Source organism: Labeo rohita, chromosome 3 (assembly GCF_022985175.1).
Source record: "Labeo rohita strain BAU-BD-2019 chromosome 3, IGBB_LRoh.1.0, whole genome shotgun sequence".
NCBI lineage: Eukaryota > Metazoa > Chordata > Actinopteri > Cypriniformes > Cyprinidae > Labeo > Labeo rohita.
In genome coordinates this window covers 760156-782594 of record NC_066871.1, presented here as the reverse complement: position 1 = coordinate 782594, position 22439 = coordinate 760156, and the positions used below count along the sequence as shown (strand labels likewise).

Below are 22439 nucleotides of genomic sequence, written 5' to 3'. Positions count from 1 at the left end.
AACAAAATAACTGTCTTTAAAAATCAGTCATATGAAAGCAGAAAACATTTTGCTCTCAGGTACACGTTAAGTGATCCCAAGAGGTCTCTCTCTGTCACTACTCTTGGTTTGGTATTTGCTTGCTAGTCATTAAATAAAATCAATGAATACTACAATAAATCTGCAAAGTCAGCAATCAGCACAGAAACTGGAATAGAATCCCTTATAAAAGTGACTGGAATTCCTTGCATACACAGCAAAATCCCCAGTGTTAATTTAACACTCTGAGTGTGGACACATATACACACTGAAGCAGTGTTAAAGTTAACACTGAAGCAGTGTTGAAGTTAACGAGATAATTAGGTGATTAACGAAGTGATGATTGATCATTATTGAAGACACCTGATGTTAATAAGCAGAATCACCAAAGGAGAAAACCAAAATTTTTAAGCAACCATTATAGTGGTCAGTGTTTGCATTAGTTGGGCTCTTGACCCTTAAATCATCAATATTAGGTTTTGTTTTGCTGCAATTACAGAGTTATAACAGCCAGACAAGCAAAGAGCAAAAGTCAATAAGATGGCATTGACTGTGCTTGACTTAATCATCATATAGTGACTTGAGTATCTGACATAGAATTTCCTTACAGATTACAAAAAAAACTGAACAAAAGATCAATCCGTTTTGCCATAATCAGACAGATGATGAAAAAAAAGTTTATCTTAATTTAGACACACAGACATGAAGAATCAGTGTGAGAATCACAACAACGGTGACCATCAAAAAGCATGTTGTAGCCGATCAGAACTCATCCATGACTCCCATCATGCATTGCGGCATGAATAAATTATGAGAGTTCAGAGTTGATCTGTTTATCTGAATATGCCGTTTGTCACCATTGTTGAGATTCATGGGCTGGTTCTTGATGTCTATGTGTGCCTAGGTGAAATGTTTTTTTTTTTTTAAACAGGTTGTAAAAGAAATCTTTCCAAAATGTATAGGAAGTGCTGGATCTTATGTGGATTGTCAAAGGTATTACAATAAGCAAAAAAAAAAAAAAAAAACCTAACTGAGAGATTAGAGTGATTTACGTTACTAGGTGATTTATGTCAAACAATGAATATGTTAAAACATAATCACCTGGTGACTTGAGCTTTTGGCTTGTCTGGCTGTTTTAACTCAAATACAGCAGCCAAACAAAATCTAGTATTAAAGATTTAAGGGTCAAGAGCCCGACTAATGCAAACATTGACCACTATAATGGTTGCTTAAAAATGTTGGTTTTCTCCTTTAGTGATTCTGCTTATTAACATCAGGTATCTTCAATAATGATCAATCATCACTTTGTTAATCACCTAATTATCTCATTAACTTTAACACTGCTTCAGTGTTTATATGTGTCCACACTCAGAGTGTTAAATTAACACTGGGGATTTTGCAAAAAATCAAGACTGTTTTATGTTTGCAAAGTTTATTTGATAAATGGCTTTAGATGTTTTTATATTTTATTTGACTCATTTAAGCGAACTGAGCATACTGCATGAACTAAAACAAAAAGTCTGCAATTGTTTATAAATCTGACAATATACTTGAATTAAAAGCTAAGCTGTGGCTGCAAGGCTGCTATAGATGAAAATCTTCAAGTGGAGCATCCAAATCGGAGAAGCTCATCGGCAAGTGAGGTGATGCCGATATACCGTTTTCGATGTTCTACTGTCTGGCTCTCCTTGTCTGTTGGCCAGTATTCAATCCAGGTGTCCTCACCCAAGTGGTACCTCAACCTGAGATGATTGAGAAAAGTGAGAACGTTTTTCATTAGGAGCAACCACACAGCAGATATATAAGAAGAGTTCTACTCAAAATGCATTAACTACAAGATCGGCCAATTTCCACATAAACCGAAACTGAATCTCGTACTTTCCACCAATCCTTGGAAGGTTTTTGGTTTGGCCCATGATCAGGTATGTCTTGCCTTTTTCAAATTTCAGAGAATCTCTACAGAAAGGATGAGCCAAGAACGACCTTATATTTCCTTCCACATCTGCCTCAGAACCTAAAAACAAACAGACACAAGACAAAGCCAGTGCAATGGACCAGTTACAATCCAGATTCATGATTTACAGTTGACACGACATCTTTCATGTTCAGCTTTTTCTACTGCCACAGTGAATCAGAAAGAAAATAACAACCCATACCTTCTTTCACCACTTTCTCAATTGTCATGTTATAGATGTCTGCATGCAATGAGAAGCCCATTTCCAGCACCCTGGTTTTATAAACTACAAGACAAATGAAGTGCATTATCATCTACTGTCCATAAGAGCTGACCTTTACAGGACCCTAACATTTCCAAGACATTCCACAAGACATGATCTAACATTCTCTGCTGCTACAGTAATTTACTCAAACACACACAGACAGACACACACACACAACGCATTTAGGGTGTTTACCGTATTCTGCTGTACGTTTACAGGCCTGATCTTTACGGTCCTTCTCATCGATGTGTTCATGCTTTTGCAAACTGCAGTTCTCTGTCAGGATATTTCATTTATTTACCACACTTTGACTCTCTTTCTTTCTAATGGGGACTTCACAGAATGGCATTTTTAAAGAATATTGTACATTCATCTTGTGTTTAAAATGAAACTGTACGTACCTTCAACACACTGGCACAACGCCTCATGGCAGAGTCTGTTCAGCGATCCATCTTTCTTATTAGGATGGTAGAACTTCACACAACGCTTATCTGTCAAAATATGGAGGTCAGATTTATTATTTCAGCAGTATTTGTCCTACACAGTGGGTCTCATGAACAACAGAAAATTGGGCATGTGGTCGTTTTTAAGCAAAACTTGGAATTTATCAGTATGGATGTGAGCGGTGGCTACGATCAAACCTCAAATTAGGTCTCAGCTCGTGTATGCAAGTTTTTGAGTTGGCCTGAACTTGAATGCAGCATAGAGAATTGTATAATAACAGCATTTTGTTCATTTAGATTATTTTCCTGACCAACAAACAAAGTTTTTTTTTCTTTCAGGGTTTCACCCACCTGCCGTGCTTCGGTGAACGGAGAAAAAGAGACATTATAAAAGGAATACAATAAAAAGGGCTACACAAAATATATTTCTCTTAAATAATTAATAAAAAAATTAAATGACTAACAAAAAAAAAAAAAGGGGCAAGTATAGGCCACTTTTGTTTTTGTGATACTCTTAATGCATTTTATTTGTTTTCTTTATATCTTTATTTTATTAATTTTAAGTGATCGCATTTTTGCAAATATGAAGGATGATGTTTTACCTAGATATTGGATCACAAGTGAAGTACAAAGCATTGTTTTCATCATAGGTAATAGTTTAGCAACCAAATGTTACATGGCAAACCAGTGGAAACATTTGGATGTCGAAAGAGCCCAATGCCATTTAGTTTAGCTTCAATAAATTCATTTTAGCTTGATGTTTGTACACAGCAAAAAAGCCCAGTTAAATTAACTCTCCCGGGAGTTTATTTGACTCCACACTCAAGAGTGTTAAAAGTAATAGTGTCAAATTAACACAGAAACAAAAATAAAGTTAATGAGATAATTAGTGATTAATTAAGTGATGATTGATTATTACTGAAGACACCTGATGTTAACAAGCAGAATCACCAAAGGAGAAAATCACATTTTTATGTCACCATTATAGTGGTCAGTGTTTGCATTAGTTGGGCTCTTGATGCTTACATTTTGTTTGGTTATTTTAACAGAGTTATAACAGCCAAACTAACCAGAAGAAAGGTGATATTGTGGCCTTGATTATGTTTTGACATAATCTTCATGTAGTGAACTGTATAACTGAGTTAGGTTTTTTTCTAATCTACTGATTACATCAACCCTGTGAACAATATAATATCTATAATTTGACAGATGTTTTTAAAACATCTTTAATTTAGACATAGACATCAAGAATCTGCATTTCTTGATGTCGTAAGAGTAATGTTTCTCCTGATCGTAAGAAAGCAAGGCTTCTAAACCAGGCTGTTTTTAGGGGGCGTGATGTTGAATGTTTCATGAATCACATGTGAACTCTGCCATAAAGTGATTTGTGCACACAGATCTGTGCTTGTTTCTATGCTAGATTAAATAAATCAGACCCAGTGTGTCAAAATGATCAATCATAATGAACTGTGTGCTTTGATCAGCATTGCTGTTTGCATGAGGGAAAAGCACTAATGTTTATTTTATATCTGTTTAATTTACTTTTTATTTTGGTGAAACCTCAAGCTCAATTTTGTTCTTTATTCTTTATTCTTGGGTTGCTTTAGTTGAATCATACAGAAGAGAAAACTGGATTCATCACACAATATATTGCTAAAATGTGTATATTGTCAAATTTACTGAAGAAATACATATATGCATTTCTTTTCTGGGTCTCTCTGTAAATATTTGTTGGTGACTAACACCACACACCTGGAGCATAGTACTCGTACACAGTGATTCTGGCGGGCTGCAGTATTCCCACTTCATTCATCTTGTGCATACTGAAGACAAGCCTGTCCTTCTCTTTATTAGAAATCTAACAACACATTAAGTAAAAAGCTGTTATTATGAGCAATCATTTACCAAATTGCTCATAGGAAAGAAGATGTACACTATATGCAAAAAAGGCAACCTAGAGAAAATTGGGAGTTTACCTTATCTATGTAGATGATAAGAGATCCTCGCTCTGACAGCTCCTTGTTCAACTCAAAGTTTTGAATGTACTTATCCTTACCACTGAGTAACTGGCACAGTCACAAGAGAAAAACAGGTATGATATCAGAGTTGAAGTTTTAATGTCAATTCTATGAATTTAACTGAATTCAAGTAAATGTGTTAGACTTATAAATATTTATGAACTTTCTCAATCATTGACAATGTTTATTTACCTTTGAAAGATCACGTTCATCCACTTTGAACCCTGTCAGCAGGCCAATGTCCAAAATAGACATGCCTGAGTTTTTTGACGGGTCTTTGAAACTGCAGAGGAGGATTAAAGTAAGGGTTAAAGTTCATCATCACACACTGCAGCTTCCTCTTGGGCAAAATGACCACATGTAAATGTCGCTTCACCTGTTCTTTCTTAAACGTATTACACAGTTTCATGCCATGACACATTCTTGACAAATTACTAAAGCATCATCTGGATATCGTATTTCTGGTCTTTCTAGACATTTAAGCAGAGAGGAATTTATCAGACAAAAGTACCAGATGAAAGGGTTCCTGTGAATGTTGTGAATGTACAGTTAGAAGAGCTGTATACTCACATGTATTCAATAGTGATCTGGTAGCTTTCAGAGGCTCCATCATAGGACACTACACACAAGAACAAGAACATCATTCAACCTTATTTTACAGCACAGCAGTTTAAATTACAGTCATGTCTCATTATCCTGACGGATTCTACCTGCAGGTTCTTTCACCATCTGCACACTGAGATCGAACACATTACAGTCATAGTCCTTCTCTTCAGGCAGAGCATAATACACAGAAAAGACCTGAGAGGAAAAGACAGGCACTGTTGAACACAGAACAAAATGTTGGTGAGGACATCGTAAGCGCGTTCATGAATACTCACCGAGAGCATGGCCACCCCGGTCCCTTGAGCTGTGATATTGAAACTTTTCGTAATGTCAAACTGAGAAAGAAAATACACTTGTGAATCACTTAATACAAACAACATGTGACTATGTCAGGGGTAAATCTTCATTGGGCATAATTTTAATTATATTTCTCAACTGCATTATTCAACGCAGCCTTAAAAGTGCAAATACTCATTCAAATTTCCTGACCTTGTCTGAGCGTGAAATATGAATGTTGGTTGGTTGGATAGTAATTGTGGTTTTGTCTTTTCTCCCCTCTACAGCCAGATCCAGGTTCAAACTGATGTCTGGCTGCTTAACCTGAGTGCGGTACTCAGCCACAGCTTGGAAGACTATGCTTGTTGCCTAAACAGACAGGTAATTTAACAAAACAAAAAAATATATATATTTTGGAGTATCAAGGTAAGACATGGTTTAATCATTAGTCATGTTTGTGTTTTTTAAATTTTATTATGAAAAGAGTTCCCCACACAGCCAAAAAAAAAAAAAATCCAGTGTGAAATTAACTCTCCTGGGAGTACATGTGAGACCACACTCAAAGAGTATAGAGGTGTTCAAATCAGAGTGTTAAATTAACACTAAAGCAGAGTTAAAGTTAATGAGGTAATTAAATGATTAATTGAGTGATGATTGACCATTATTGAAGACACCTCCCACATAGCAATTGACATCTGGCCCAGCTCTGGGCCAAGCAAGGAGTAACACTTGGCCCAAGTGCAGCAAAGAATTACGGCCCTTGTCTGGCCCAGATCTGGACTACAGACGTGAGCCACACATGAGCCATAACTGGCCCAAATCTCAGCCAAACAGTAACTTATAACCAGCCCTGAACTGAGCCAGAACAAGTTTTAATAGTGCTACACAATCTCAGCCTTCAGTAAACTACATAGATACCAGTCTTAAACCAGAAACCCCAAAACTGAGCCATGTCTAAAGGTGTAACTGTGTTTTACTGCTTATTGATGGATCCATGGCTGAGTTGTTTTTTGTTTCTTTTTTTTAGGCTCAGTTTTGGGGTTTCTGGTTAAAGACTGGACTCTATGTGGTTTACTGAAGGCTTGATCGAGTCCCAGATAGCAAGAGAGCAGGTGAAAACCATTGAATCAATGTTAAAAATAGTTGATTTGTCGATGTTAATGTCATTAAAACAATTAATGTTGAAAAAATGTTGACATTTCAACAAACCACCATTACTGTGATCAGTGATTGCTTTAGTTGGGTTCTTAATTCTTGATTTTCATTACATAATTTTTTTCTCTGTGCTGTAATGGTGTTTCAATATAAACACTTATGCTATTGAAAAGAAATGTATTAAAATTAATTGAAAGTAGATTACTTTTTGCAATGGGTGGTGACTGGCAATACAGTTGAAAAACAATTCTAAATAACACTGATGAATGTCATTATCGACGTAAATATTCTGTACCACAAATGCAAAAAAACTATAAAAAAAAAAAAAAAAATCTGTGATTACAAATCAAAAGATTTAGACATGAACACTCAACATACATATCGCAACAATGGTGACAATCACCAAACTAATTCAGATAAACAGATCAACTGCAATGCATGCTGGGAATCATGAATGGCTTGTTACTATATTGATACCCAGCATGCATTTCTGCATAGAATTGTTGAGTTTCATACGCTGATTCTTGATGTCTAATTGATTCAGTAATTTAAAGTTTTCTTGATAATACTCTCTGTTAATTCATAAAAGATAACAGTTTTATTTTAGAGCTTTACTCTCACATTGCAGCATCACACCATCATTCAAAGACCAACGCATTTGTGAGCAATTCATTAAATAACTTTGCAATGGTTACAGTCATCACCATCATCTAACCACAGCAGATCTTAGTTTTCATCATCTCAAATAACATGTTTTCACACAATGTTACAATAGACAAAGAAAATCTAACATAAAAAGTACAAAGAGTCAAGAGCCCAACTAAAGCGATCACTGATCACAACAATGGTGATTTTTTTCAACATTATTAATAGGAGCAAAAGTTATATTCATTCGATGCCATTAACATTGACAAATCAACTACTTTTAACATTGATTCAACGGTTGCTTGGGGGTAGCACTAATAAAACTTGTTCTGGCTCAGTTCAGGGCTGGTTATAAGTTACTGTTTGGCTGAGATTTGGGCCAGTTATGGCTCATGTGTGGCTCACGTCTGTAAACCAGATCTGGGCCAAACAAGGGCCGTAATTCTTTGCTGCACTTGGGCCAAGTGTAACTCCTTGCTTAGCCCAGAGCTGGGCCAGATGTCAATTGCTATGTGGGCTGATGTTAACCCTCTGGGGTCTGAGGGTGTTTTGGGGCCCTGGAGAAGTTTTGACATGCCCTCACGTTTGTGCTTTTTTTAGTATCTTAAAAACATATTAATGGCTAAAGTCTGATTACATTGTAATCAGCACAAACTGGGCTACGGTAATATGCAAGCAACATTAATCTACATGTTTGTGTTTTTGAGAAAACATTTTTGCATGGTTAGTGAAAAACTAAAATCTTTAAGTCACTGAAATAAGGCCATGAAACACATTCAGAACATTAGTTCACAAGACTTTTGAGAACTGGATGTGGTAGTCTAGAGTTTTTTCAACAAAATGATGTGAAAATCATCTCATTCACGCGTTTACAGAAAACAATATATTGATTTAAATTTTCTATGACATGTTTTGTGACTGAAAGGGAATATGCAAGGGAGTGACAACGACCATGAATATTTAGTGATTCACACAAAAGAGACAAAAGGCCCTCCTCTAATGGCCCATCAGTGAGACTGTGACTGTCAGGTAGAAACAATGAGAGATTCAGAGAATGGAGTTTTAGATTATTTGTACTTTATTTACAACACCGTATCATCAAAACATACATAATGAAGGTCAAAAGCACATTATTGACTACACTGATCTAACCATAGAGACGTGAACAGACTTTGTGTCATTCCTGAAAACTGTTTTCTGGATTCTGTTCAACAAGTGAAACAAGTAAATTATACCTCATATTTAAGTTTTTGCTGCTTCTTTCCATGGATTTAAGAAACAAAACTCATCATCAGTAGTTCAGGAAATTGTTTTACAATAAAGAAAAAAATGAGTGTAGTTGAACATCTGATGTTGGTACAGCACTCTTCATGTGGCATTCATCTGTGGTGCAGGAATCAGATCACTAGACAAAAAAAAAAAAAAAAAACATCTGTAAGCATGATAATATCAGGAGCATCTGTAATATATACATATAGTATGATTTTGTAGTCATAGACTCACACATGCTTTATACTACCTTTAAAAAAATAGCATTTTATATCTAAGAAACTAATTATTATTGTTTAGCAGGTTAAACATCTATTCATTAACATAGTATTAATAATAAACTAATAGTATCCTATTGTTATACGATAAGTAAATAAATAAGATTTTATACTCAAACACAAGCATGCTTTGTATGTATTATACAATACAAAACCATTTTATGTCTGGGAAACTAATTTATTATTAAGCATGTCATAAACATCTATTCGTGAACAGAGTATATGACTAGTTTGGTATAAACAATCTTAGACTCTTTCATTCAGTGTTACAGTGTAAACACTATTACATTTATATCGCATCATTTTATTTTATAGAACATTAAAAACATCCTGGCGTCGTCAAACATTTCAATGTAATGAAATGAAACATACTTCATAACGTTTAACTTGATTGCACATGTAGTCACGACTTAAAGTTAGAAAAAAGTCTAACTCCTATAATGTGTACAAGTTATATCACAGTAACACAACAACTAATGTAAGTAGGCTAATAAAAGAAAGACTTACTCTTTCGGTGGATCTCGCCGTGCGTCATATCGTGCTCTTCCTCTGAGGGAAATATAAATGTTTCTCCTCACAGCGCGTCTTCTTCCAGTAACACGATGCAAATAGCCGAGATAAACAGTAAAGTGAATCTCCCGCTTTGTTTCCGTTGATGTGGGCAGTTCGCCGTTTGCGCCTCCACGAAGCAAATATGCCGTTTGTCACCATTGTTGAGATTCCTACACTTATTCTTGATGTATGTGTGTGCCTCAAAGAAGTGTTTTTTTTTTTTTTTTTTTTATTATCATAATCTGAACAACTTTCAAGAAATCGTTTTAATTAGTGGATCCTTTAGAATCACAGGGCTGTTATAATCAACAAGGAAAACTTTAAACTCTTTTAGGTTTAGTATCTCAATGAGTTCAGTGATTCAGGTTAAACGATCATTTTTTTCCCCTTTGCTTGTCTGTCCGTCATAATTCTTTTACAACAGCCAAACAAAATCTAACTTTAAAAATGTAAGAGTCAAGAGCCCAACTAAAGCAAACACTGACCACTATAAAGGTAACATAAAAATTGTGATTTTCTTCTTTGGTGATTCTGCTTATTAACATCAGGTGTCTTTAATAATGATCAATCATCACTTAATTAATCACTAATTATCTCATTAACTTTAACTCTGCTTCAGTTTTACTTTTAACACTCTTGAGTGTAGACTTAAATACTGCATGCAATAATTTAATATGTTTAATATACTTTATGTATTTAATTCCATTGTATTAACCAATAGCTTTGCTGCGTACCTTCGATAATATGTTCAACCACACTATTAAACAAAAATGACCATAGATGAGCATTTTTGCACCAACATTTTTTTTTTTTTTTAAATTGTTGAAATGGTGTGGTGTGAAACAGCTTTTACAGGTGCCAGAAATAGAACTTATTGTATATTAAAAACAAACAAGCAAGCCCAGCCAAGATGAGAAAAAGTAGATTAAACAAATGTAATGTAACACATTACTTTTTACATAAAAAATAACTAATGCATTCCTTTTAATGCATCTTCCCCAAAACTGGTAAACTTTAAATACCTGAGTTGTGCCGTAACCCCCATAGTGGGTTTGTTGCATCCCCAGCCAACGCACTGCCTGTCCAGCACTCTCAAAATCCTTTACATTTACTAGGGCAAGCACTGCATAACCTGTAGCACCTAGGGAGTGATGGTGTTCTCCAGGAACTTTCCAAAATATTCCATCTAAAAGTGGGTAGGTATAAGTAAAATGTGATATCACAAGTTTTTTTTAAAAGTTTTAAAATATGCATTAAATATTCTGAATGCCATTAAACTTAAAAAAATTATTTGCCTGTGTTAATGCACTGATTTTGACAGCACTAGTGAATTTCAATAAAACAAACACCAAACATATATTTAAAACATAAAATTTAAAATAAATAAATAAAATAGAGAAAAAGCTTTTCTCTTTCATCATCATAAATGCATTTCTTCATCCTATTTCACATTTTGGATGTTGGAAGAAACCTTATTGGCAAATTCACGCTTTTGTGTTTGTGTGTGTGTGTGTGTGTTGTTTGTTTTAAGTGTATAGTATAGTTTTTATAATTTTTCTTTATATTTAATACATCGATTTAAAATGAAAATGATAAATGTTCTCATTGGCAACTAGCTGAAAAAAAAGCTATTGAATATTTAAATTTCAATTATTGCAGTTCATTTTATTTATTTTAGTAAAAAAGTATTTTTTGTTTTATGATTTCAGTTCTATCTACAGTTCTACACAAACTTTTTCCATGGAGAAGTGACCTCAACTTCATTTAATCATATTCAATCTCACCTTCCATTCTACTAGACATTCGCTTTTTGACAGACTGTAATGTAACTGACCTTTACTTTCAGTGGAATGTCTCTTCAAAATGTCTTTATTGAGTTTTCCAGCAAGGGCCAAAGCATAAGAAGTCATAGCCACATCATAAGCGCTGGTCAGACTGTGAACTTTCAGCAGCAGGTAATCAACAGCTCTTTTCATACTGCTTTGAAGATTCTAGTATAGAGAGAGACTGACTGAGACGTGCTGGAGACGAAGATGATGTATCAGAGCGCTGTTTCAAAGAATCACACTTACAGGTTCATTACAGATCTTGCTACCTTCTTGCATGGCAATCAGGACAAATGCAGTCAGAGAGGCGTCAGCATCTTTGTGTACACCACCCTGAATTTAAATATATGCAAAAAATGAGATATAATGTTGAATAACTATATAACAAAAGTATTGGAATGCAAAAAAAAAAAACAGCTGTACACAGCAAAATCCCTGATAATGCAGTTTCTGAACTACAAGGATAAACAGGCAGTCATCGCAGCTGCACGGGGTAAAAAAGACATTCAATACAAGAACCAGCAAATTCGGTTTTATGCTGACTTGGCCACTGGAATACACCAACTGAAGAAACAATTCAACCCAATCCGCCAGGAACTGCGCAACTTGGGGATCCAACACAGAGTGATTCACCCAGCCAGACTGTTGGTAACTTACAACACAGCAAAATCCCCAGTGTTAATTTAACACTCTGAGTGTGGACACATATAAACACTGAAGCAGTGTTGAAGTTAACGAGATAATTAGGTGATTAACAAAGTGATGATTGATCATTATTGAAGACACCTGATGTTAATAAGCAGAATCACCAAAGGAGAAAACCAACATTTTTAAACAACCATTATAGTGGTCAGTGTTTGCATTAGTTGGGCTCTTGACACTTAAATCATCAATATTAGGTCTTGTGTGGCTGCTGTATTTGAGTTGAAACAGCCAGACAAGACAAAAGCTTAAGTCTCCAGGTGATTATGTTTTAACATATGCATTGTTTGTCAGGCTCACACTACAGAATTTTTTAAATCCTAACCAATTATAAAATCTGGTTTCAGTGCACACATAAGGAGAATCTTTGCAGATGATCTTCCCTGAAATGCACACACTACAAGATTTGAAAATTGTGGTGCATCACACAGTACAAGGTATTATTAAGATTATCATGATGGAGGAAGCACCTCACATGATCTTACGCAACAGATCGTCATTTCAGTCGCGCATTGGCTGTTGTGAAAGTACTGACGTAATCACAGCCGCGATCATCCCGATTTAAAATCCTGAATAACAAACATGTTCGATAACGTCTCACATTACCAGATAATCTATACCGAACATCGGGCCGTTTATCTTAATTTAGACACACAGACATGAAGAATCAGTGTGAGAATCACAACAACGGTGACCATCAAAAAGCGTGTTGTAGCCAATCAGAACTCATCCATGACTCCCATCATGCATTGCGGCATGAATAAATTATGAGAGTTCAGAGTTGATCTGTTTATCTGAATATGCCGTTTGTCACCATTGTTGAGATTCATGGGCTGGTTCTTGATGTCTATGTGTACCTAGAAGAAATACACTTTTTATTTTTTTTTTTAAACAGGTTGTAAAAAAAATCTTTCCAAAAAGGAAGTGCTGGATTGTCTGTGGATTGTCAAGGCTATTACAATAAGCAAAAAAAACTAGAGATTAGAATTTAGAGATTAGACTTTAGGTGTTTTACATCAAACAATGAATATGTTAAAACATAATCACCTGGTGACTTGAGTTTTTGGCTTGTCTGGCTGTTTCAACTCAAATACAGCAGCCAAACAAAATCTAATATTAAAGATTTAAGGGTCAAGAGCCCAACTAATGCAAACACTGACCACTATAGTGGTTGCTTAAAATTTTTGGTTTTCTCCTTTGGTGATTCTGCTTATTAACATCAGGTGTCTTCAATAATGATCAATCATCACTTTGTTAATCACCTAATTATCTCATTACCTTCAGCACTGCTTCAGTGTTTATATGTGTCCACACTCAGAGTGTTAAATTAACACTGGGGATTTTGCTGTGTACAGAACCCTTTAGGGGTTCCCATCATGGGATCATTTTATGGATTTAATTTTTGTCTTATTTTAATTTTATTTTATGGCTTAAACAGCTCATAAATATATAAGTATCTATATGAGCTGTTTAAGTCATAAAATGAACCCACGATGGGAATTCCTAAATCAGGGGTGCCCAACCCTGTTCCTGGAGATCTACCTTCCTGCAGAGTTTAGTTCCAACCCTGATCAAACACACCTGTCTGTAATTATCAAGTGCTTCTTCAGATCCTAATTAGCTGGTTCAGGTGTGTTTGATCAGGGTTGGAGCTGAACTCTGCAGGAAGGTAGATCTCCAGGAACAGGGTTGAGCACCCCTGGCCTAAAGGATTCTACATAGAACTTTTTACCTTTGATGGAACCTTTAAAAAGGGTTCTATACAGAACCTTTTAGGGGTTCCAAATATGAAGCGCCTGATAGAACCTATTAAGGTTCCATATATAACCTTTTCTTCTAAGAGTGCAAGTAGTTCTGGTGTTCAGGCCAAGTTTTCTGAACACCAGATAAGGGTGTTTGATACACGGGCAGTCTGTCTGATGTCAGAAAGGTACAGATGTTTGGAAAGAGTTGATTTTGGAGAGCTTGACAAAATCAAAATGTTTAATGTGAAAAGCCTCAGACAGAAGTAAACATCTTTAAAATGTGGACATGTTTTCTAAACATAACATTTAGTTACTTATTTCTGTACAAAAAGAATTTAAGTTTCATTTGTGAACACATTTTTTGGTCAATAATATGGTGTATTCTGTATAAAGCCATGACTTTTAAGTCATTGAAGGCACCTTCCTATTAATTGTACTTGATTTTTCCTTAAGGATGTATTCATGGCATTTTTCACCTTTATTTTCATAGGACAGTAGGAAACAATAGGACCTGGAGCGCAATGGATCTAACAGTTGTGCTTGATTCACAAATTTAACTTACAACCATACTGTTTAGATAAACAGCCTGGTCTTCTTTAAACCTGCCATCTGGCAGCTGTTTGTTTGTGGCCAGCCAGTGGAGGGCGCTGCAGAGCACATTCTCCTCTATGACAATCAGATCACTGGCCATCGCAAACACTTTGGCTGCGTATGCTGTCAGCCTGTAAAAGGAAGCAAGAGAGGAAGCCAACTTAAGCTTAATTCAAGAAACATGCAAGAAAAACAATCATTATCTCTAAATAATATGCATTATTTCACCATGTGCTGCTCGGTGTGTTTGAATAGACACCGTATGACCCATCAGATTTACGGAAGGCTAACTCCGCCTTATAACCTTGACCAAAACAACAAATTAATTAAACAGTGGTGGACACTCGCACTTAATTTAACAACATTAACAGGTGATGTTAAGGGTGGTCAGCTGACCTGTTCTGATGTGGTTAATGGCTTCATTACGCCGCTCCATGCCAACAGCCTCCCACTGATTGATGCTGTCCAGATAATGAGTGGCAATGAGAGGTAGAGTCATACGGATCATGTTCTGCTCTCCACATCCATAGGGCTGGACAATGAGCTGACCCATAAAATGTCCACTGATGGCCTGCTCGACTGTGCGTGTCATCTCCTGACCTGCAAACATTAAGGTAACTGACTGCAGTTGGGTTTTGTAAGTCATATTGACACCAGGCAGGTTGGTGCGTGCAGCTGCACCATGTATGAACTGATATACTAAGGTCCCTATGATTTCCGTAACAATAGTGGAATCAAGACATAAAAAAAAATTACATTTACAGCATAACAGGAAATGTCACGCAATGTGTTGAACTTTGGATGAATGAATCAAAAGTAGTGCTGTACAATTAATCAAATGCGATATGGACTACTGTCTATAAAATTAAAGTGCAAAAAGATGCAGTTTCATCTACTTCACACACTGAAGCATAAGTGTTCCTCATGCTGTTTTTGGGATCTGCAGTTTCACTATTAAAGAACAGGAACGTGTGAGGTCATTTTAATTTTTTCAGTCTTTATTCTTCTCATCCTGTGGAACATACAACATAGTTTTACATAGACAAGTGTACTAAGGTCTCCCTTTATGTGGATGATCTTTTATTTTTGTCTAATCCTCTCACCTCAATTCCTCAAACTAAGCTTGATTAGCTGGTGTGTTTAATTGGGGCTGGATCTAAAATCTGTAGGACACCTCCCTCCAGGACAGAGTTTGGGCTCCCCTGGGTTAAAACAATGTTAAGATACTGACAAACAGTAGTGTTTCCTTGGACTCGGACGGACTCGACTCGGACTCGGCCCTTTGGGACTCGGACTTGAGTCCGACTGGGCCCATTTTGGACTCGGACTTGTCTCGGACTCGATTGGTTAAAGACTCGGACTCGACTCGGACTCGACTTAGGTGGACTCGAACCCAACACTAGTTCCGACTATCATTAGGCCTTAAGGACCCTAGTCTCACTGCTCCCATTTTTGGCAATATATCTTTTCTGCCTTCTTTACTGGATGGGGCCTTTAATACTTGGAGAGACCACAGTTTAATTACAGTCAGCCAGTTAGATATAAACAACACTTTTGCTTCATTTACTCAACTTCGAGAAAAATTAGTTTACCCACTTTGCACTTATTTAGGTATTTTCAGATAGGTAACTTTATTTGTAACCAGTTTCCTAGCTTCCCTTTGCGCATGTCTCAAAATATTCTTAAGGACTATTGGAGCACTACAAATCCTTGAAAGAGGCAAATTCTAAGATTTATTCTATAATTAACACAAAACATTCCCCCTCAATGGGTCCATTGGATACCAGGAACTAAACCTGGTATTTGAGGATTATATCTGGGACTTGATTCTTGGCCCTCTCTTCACACTCTCATTCAATTTAAGGTAGTGCATACACACAGAAAAAAATGGTGCTTCAGTGGTTCTTCAGCGGTTCTTTGGTGTGATTGTGGTGCTATATAGCACCGTTAGTGTATAAAGAACCGGTCAAGCCCCTGTCTGGTCCTTCAGTGGTTCTTTGGGGTCATTAAGGTGCTATATAGCACCACTGCCATACAAAGAACCTGTTAAGCCTCTGAATAAGGATCTCTAACTCTCTCTTAAACTCTTCAGTTGGGGAAAGGATTAAAAACAACATTAACATACAGTGTATTTCCTGAAGATCTTTTTGCCCCCATAAGGAAATATTTCCCACATAAGACCTTTTGACCTTAGAAAAGCATAATTCAAGACATTTTGCCATTGTAGTAAATACATTTACTACTATTGTAGTACAGGGTTCCTGCAGGATTTTTAAGCTCAAATTTAAGACTTTTTAAGACCTTTTTTAAGACCTGCACAAATAAAATTAATACCATATGAGCAGGGTAAGGCAATGTCTATGGTTAAATATTAAACTGTAAAATGACTGTAAACTACTGTAAAAACTGATTTACATTTCAGATTTTTCACAAAAACAAAAGGTTTATAAAGTGATACATTTCACATTTCTAAGAAAATAGATGAGTCAAAAGTATTACTTATATTAATTGAAATAATTCTCATCAATAAATTATTATATCAATTTTAAAAACATACAAATACATGTTAGTGTTTACATTTTTATGATGAATTATCTTCTTAATGATTCACCAGTTCACATTTACAGCTCTGCATGTTTGCAGGGTAAAAATATGGGTCGCTTTTCGCTTTGGTCTGAACAAAAACAACCCCAATACTATGTTCCTGCAAAACTTTTCTGGGAAAACCATTTCTGGGACCCTATTTTTTGGGACAGTGCCATCTAGCAATTCCATTCCAACAAAGAAATATCAAACAGATGCATCTTTCCATCTTATTTTTAATGTAAAAGCTGACATAATGCAAAAATGCAAAAGCTGAGTGCTCAAGGGGGTGTCTGCAATCTCCATTTAGCCCATTAAACTGTCCAAAACAGTTCATTGTGCTGCTGGATGTTGTAAATTAGTATTTGTATTCAAATTATTTAAAAAGTGTATTAAAGTACTAATAAACACACTAATTTGTATGGCAATTGTTTTACTGTTTACTTCACTTTGTTAAGTGGGTCACACATCAGACATGAAGCGCAGCGGCTAATGAACTGAAGTCTAGAATATATTGAAATAAATTAGGTTAAATATTTCAAGAGGGTTACCCAGGGGTAAGTTTAGGAGTTGGCTAGGACAATAATTAAGTGTATACAATTAAACAACTACATTCAGTATTTTCTTAACCATAATAATATACAGAATTGAACAACAACTGCTATAAATAGTATGAGCTGTTAATGCATACATATGACAAATAAATAAATACAATACAATACAATAAATAAAAATTACAGGGTCCTAGAAATGCGGTCCTGAAACTACAGCCTCCTGTATTGTAAGAATACCTTACTTAAAACAACAGACTTATTGAAAATGCACATTCAGTCTCTGCCAGCAGATGGCGCATTCGGAACTGCAGACATGTGTTTCCCCGGTAACCGCAGTACACAAAGCAGCTCAGCACCGGACCTTGAACGTGCAGCGCTCGTGTTTATTTAACGAAATCATAGTTTTTTGAAGTTTAATCGTGACACTAAGCTGTATCGCAATTCTTGTCTTCCCATGCCAAAAATTTAAGACCTCTTAATCATAATTAAGACTTTCTTGTACAATTTAAGACTTTTTATGACCTTAAATTTGATAAACTAAATTTAAGACTTTTTAAGACTTTTTAAGGACCCGCGGGAACCCTGTAGTAATACAAGCCCCTATGATTGTTTCTATCCCCAGATGTTTTTCTTATGTTGTTTGTTTTTTAGTGAGCTGATACCTGCACAACAGATGAATCCTGCTGTCTTTCAAACTGAGAGCAATAAGGTCAGGTGTTCAACTACACATATTCTAGTTCCTTGACTATTGATGATGAGTTTAGAGATATCAGGTATGATTTACTTTGTTCACTTGTTGAACAGAATTCAGAAAACAGTTTTCAGGAACTACACAAGGTCTGTACAGGTCTCTGTGGTTAGATCAGGGTGTTCAATGGTGTGTATTTGACCTTCATTATGTATATTTTGATGATACTGTGTTGTAAATAAAATACAAACAATCTAAAACTCCATTCTTTGAATCTCTCATTGTTTCTTACCTGACAGTCAGAGTGTCATTGATGGGCCATTAGAGGAGGGCCTTTTGTCTCTCAGGTGTGAATTGCTAAATATTCATGGGTCATTGCCACTCCTTCGCATATTCCCTTTGATCACAAAACATGTCTTAGAACATTTACATCAATATATTGTTTTCTTTGAACGAGTGAACAAGATGATTTTCACATCATCTTGTAGAAAAAACTCTAGCCTACCACATCCAGTTCTCAAAAGTCTTGTGAACTAATGTTCTGAATGTGTTTTATGGCCTTGTTTCAGTGACTTAAAGATTTTAGTTTTTCACTAAGCACGCATAAATGTTGTTTTCTCAAAAACACAAACATGTACATTCATGTTTCTTATATATTATTGTAGCCCAGTTTGTGCTGATTACAGTGTAGCCAGACTTTAGCCATGAATATGTTTTTAAGATACTGAAAAAAGCTCAAATGTCAGAGCATGTCAAAACCTCTCCAGGGCCCCAAAACACCCTCAGACCCCAGAGGGTTAAAGTTAACACTGAAGCAGTGTTGAAGGTAATGAGATAATTAGGTGATTAACGAAGTGATGATTGATCATTATTGAAGACACCTGATGTTAATAAGCAGAATCACCAAAGGAGAAAACCAACATTTTTAAGCAACCATTATAGTGGTCAGTGTTTGCATTAGTTGGGCTCTTGACCCTTAAATCTCAATATTAGGTCTTGTTTGGCTGCAATTACTGAGTTATAACAGCCAGACAAGCAAAGAGCAAAAGTCAATAAGATGGCATTGACTGTGCTGGACTTAATCATCATATAGTGACTTGAGTATTTGATATAGAATTTCCTTAAAAATTACAAAAAAAAACCCAAAAAACTGAACAAAAGATCAATCAGTTTTGCCATAATCAGACAGATGATGAAAAAAAGTTTGAACATCAACGGTGACCATCAAAAAGCGTGTTGTAGCCAATCAGAACTCATCCATGACTCCCATCATGCATTGTGGCATGAATAAATTATGAGAGTTCAGAGTTGATCTGTTTATGCCGTTTGTCACCATTGTTGAGATTCATGGGCTGGTTCTTGATGTCTATGTGTGCCTAGGTAAGGAATATTTTTTTTAAACAGGTTGTAAAAAAAAATCACAAATGTATAGGAAGTGCTGGATCTTCTGTGGATTGTCAAGGCCATAACAATAAGCAAAATGAATATGTTAAAACATAATCACCTGGTGACAGCAGCCAAACAAAATCTAGTATTAAAGATTTAAGGGTCAAGAGCCCAACTAATGCAAACACTGACTACTATAATGGTTACTTAAAAATGTTGGTTTTCTCCTTTGGTGATTCTGCTTATTAACATCAGGTGTCTTCAATAATGATCAATCATCACGTTGTTAATCACCTAATTATCTCATTAACTGTGTATGGTACATCTGATGGTTCTACATAGAACCATTTGACAAAGGTGCCATATAACACTAAAAGTGGTTCTCCTATGATTACGAGCCAAAGAACCAATTTTAGTGCTATATAGCATCATTTGTTTTTAGAGTGTACTCTGCAGGTTGATAGTGTAATTTTTGCAACTTTATTGGCCAGACGACTGATTCTCATGAATTGGAAGTCTGCAGTTCCACCTATTTATCGCCAATGGGTTTTTGATTTGCTACATGCACTTAAAACGGAAAAGATCAGGTTTATAATGGGACAGAAGCATAAACATTTTTTTAGAGTTTGGAATCCTTTTTTGGATTTCTTTAAGGAGGAAAACAAGTCTTAATTCTATTCCTGTCCCAACAATTATTAAGTTTGCCCAGTGTTTCTATGCCTTCTTGTCATTTCCCTTCTATTTGTGGTATTCTATTGTGTTTTGAGTTTTTGTTTTATTTTGTGCGTGTGAACAATTTTTTGCCATTGTTATTGCTGTTCTCCTATCCGGTGATGACACCTTATTTTCTATATCTTCGAAATAAGTTTAATAAAGCAAAAAAAGAAAGAAAGAAAGAAAGAAAAATGAAACCCAGAAAATTGCAAAGGAAAAAATTGAATTTTGGAACAAATAAAATGGATTTCATAGGGCCCTATGCCTTAGAGAAGGACAGTGCAATGAGATTTTCACCTATCACTGTGATCACTGTGGTAGCAGGTGTGTTTGGAACCTTTCTTGGTGGAATGTTGCTCCTCACAGACACGACCTGTAAGCCGCCTGTTCGATCGAGAGGACACAGGGTGTTTAAAGAGGATTTCAGATGTCATTTGCAAATATTTTCATTGCATTTATAGGATTAGGTTTGTAAAGAAGCTGCACCTGGATGTTTAGATGGGTTGATCTGTTCAGTTCTCTCCCGGGCTTCGGTTAGCACACCTTCAGGCTGAAAGAAAGACGGATAAAAAAAAATGCAATTTAGTGGACGCACCGAAGATCTCTAAATCAAGTAATGAGGACAGTTCATGACAGATTCCTGCAGAAATCACCAAAGCCTTCCTCTAAATGTTGACATGGCAGACTCACCACCACCTTCAGTTTCTTCATAATTTTGTCTTTGCTATCAAAGCTGTGTGCTTCAACTTCAATCCACTGCTCGTTCAGCTCCATTGGGATGATGATGAGAGGGACGGCTGTGGAGGACATGGAGTCAACGGAAACTTTTATCCTCTGTTTTGGTTTTTGGCTGGCACTGCTGCAAATACCCTCAGATGTCCTAAATCTAATATTCACCTTTTGGTACAAGACAAAACAACACCTTAAGCATTTAGAGAAACTTTACAGTACAGTCCACTGCTGTACATTTAAATCTTGTAAAAGTATGACATGAAATAACAGTAAAAACACCTTAGTTTTATTCAGAGGCCAAAACTGGTCATAAATTTGATGCAATTTGATGCAGCTGCTGATATTTATATGAGCAAAAAATAAGATGAAATTCTGATGCTTGTCGTGTAAATTGATGAGATCTTTATAACACTTACATAGAATGATATATATATCAGCTGTCACTATACACAGCAAAAAGCCCAGAGTTAAATTAACTCTCCTGGGAGTTTATTTGACTCCACACTCAAAAGTGTTAAAAGTAACACTGAAGAGTGTCAAATTAACACTGAAACAGAGTTAAAATTAATGAGATAATTAGTCATTAATTAAATGATGACTGATCATTATTGAAGACACCTGATGTTAACAAGCAGAATCACAAGGAAATCACTTTTTTCACCATTATAGTGGTCAGTGTTTGCATTAGTTGGGCTCTTGGCACTTAGATTTTTAAAGTTAGATTTTTTTGGCTGCAGTGCAAGAGTTAAAACAGCCAGACAAACCAGAGGAAAGGTGATCTGGTGGCCTTGGTTATGTTTTGACATAATCTTAATGTAGTCACCTGTATGACTGAGTTTTCTTTACTGTTTACATCAAACCTGTGAACAGCATAATATCTATCTTTAAACAAGACACACAGACATGAAGAATCAGCGTGAGAATCACAGCAACAGTGATCAAAAAAAGCAAACATAATTCAGATATTAAACTCTAAACGAGTTCAGTGATTCAAATCAAATAATGATTATGTTAAAACATAATTATCACCACATGGAAACTTGTGCTCTTGGTTTGCTTGGCTGTTACAACTCTTGCACTGCAGGCAAACAAAATCTAATGTTAAAAATGTAAGTATCAAGAGCCCAACTAATGCAAACACTGACCACTATAATGGTTGCTTAAAAATGGTGATTCTGCTTATTAACATCAGGTGTCTTCAATAATGATCAATCATCACTTAATTAATCACTAATTATCTCATTAACTTTAACTCTGTTTCAGTGTTAATTTGACACTCTTCAGTGTTACTTTTAACACTCTTGAGTGTGGAGCCAAATAAACTCCCAGGAGAGTTCATTTAACACTGGGCTTTTTGCTGTGTATATTTCCCACTATATCTTAAGATCATATTTAAATGCTTAGTTTTATGAGAAAGGCCCTGTAGTTTCAAAACATAT

The 22439-nt window shown here is 35.8% G+C and overlaps 1 protein-coding gene across 1 annotated transcript in view; it reads right to left on the bottom strand.

The window, feature by feature from the left end:
- Positions 1-1501: 1501 nt before the first annotated feature.
- LOC127161005 (complement C3) overlaps positions 1502-22439 on the bottom strand; it is a 52150-nt gene continuing 31212 nt past the window's right edge. The window contains exons 21-41 of the mRNA XM_051103657.1: positions 20959-21165; positions 20755-20818; positions 20566-20652; positions 14740-14943; positions 14572-14647; positions 14315-14474; positions 11546-11638; positions 11314-11470; positions 10502-10665; positions 5794-5949; positions 5580-5639; positions 5409-5499; positions 5269-5317; positions 4891-4981; positions 4657-4746; positions 4433-4538; positions 2639-2728; positions 2433-2513; positions 2175-2258; positions 1897-2032; positions 1502-1760 (exon numbers count right to left, since the gene is read on the bottom strand). Of these exons, the coding sequence (XP_050959614.1) occupies positions 1619-1760; positions 1897-2032; positions 2175-2258; positions 2433-2513; positions 2639-2728; positions 4433-4538; positions 4657-4746; positions 4891-4981; positions 5269-5317; positions 5409-5499; positions 5580-5639; positions 5794-5949; positions 10502-10665; positions 11314-11470; positions 11546-11638; positions 14315-14474; positions 14572-14647; positions 14740-14943; positions 20566-20652; positions 20755-20818; positions 20959-21165 (2388 nt within the window). The 3' untranslated portion in view covers positions 1502-1618. The remainder of the gene's footprint in view (positions 1761-1896; positions 2033-2174; positions 2259-2432; positions 2514-2638; positions 2729-4432; positions 4539-4656; positions 4747-4890; positions 4982-5268; positions 5318-5408; positions 5500-5579; positions 5640-5793; positions 5950-10501; positions 10666-11313; positions 11471-11545; positions 11639-14314; positions 14475-14571; positions 14648-14739; positions 14944-20565; positions 20653-20754; positions 20819-20958; positions 21166-22439) is intronic.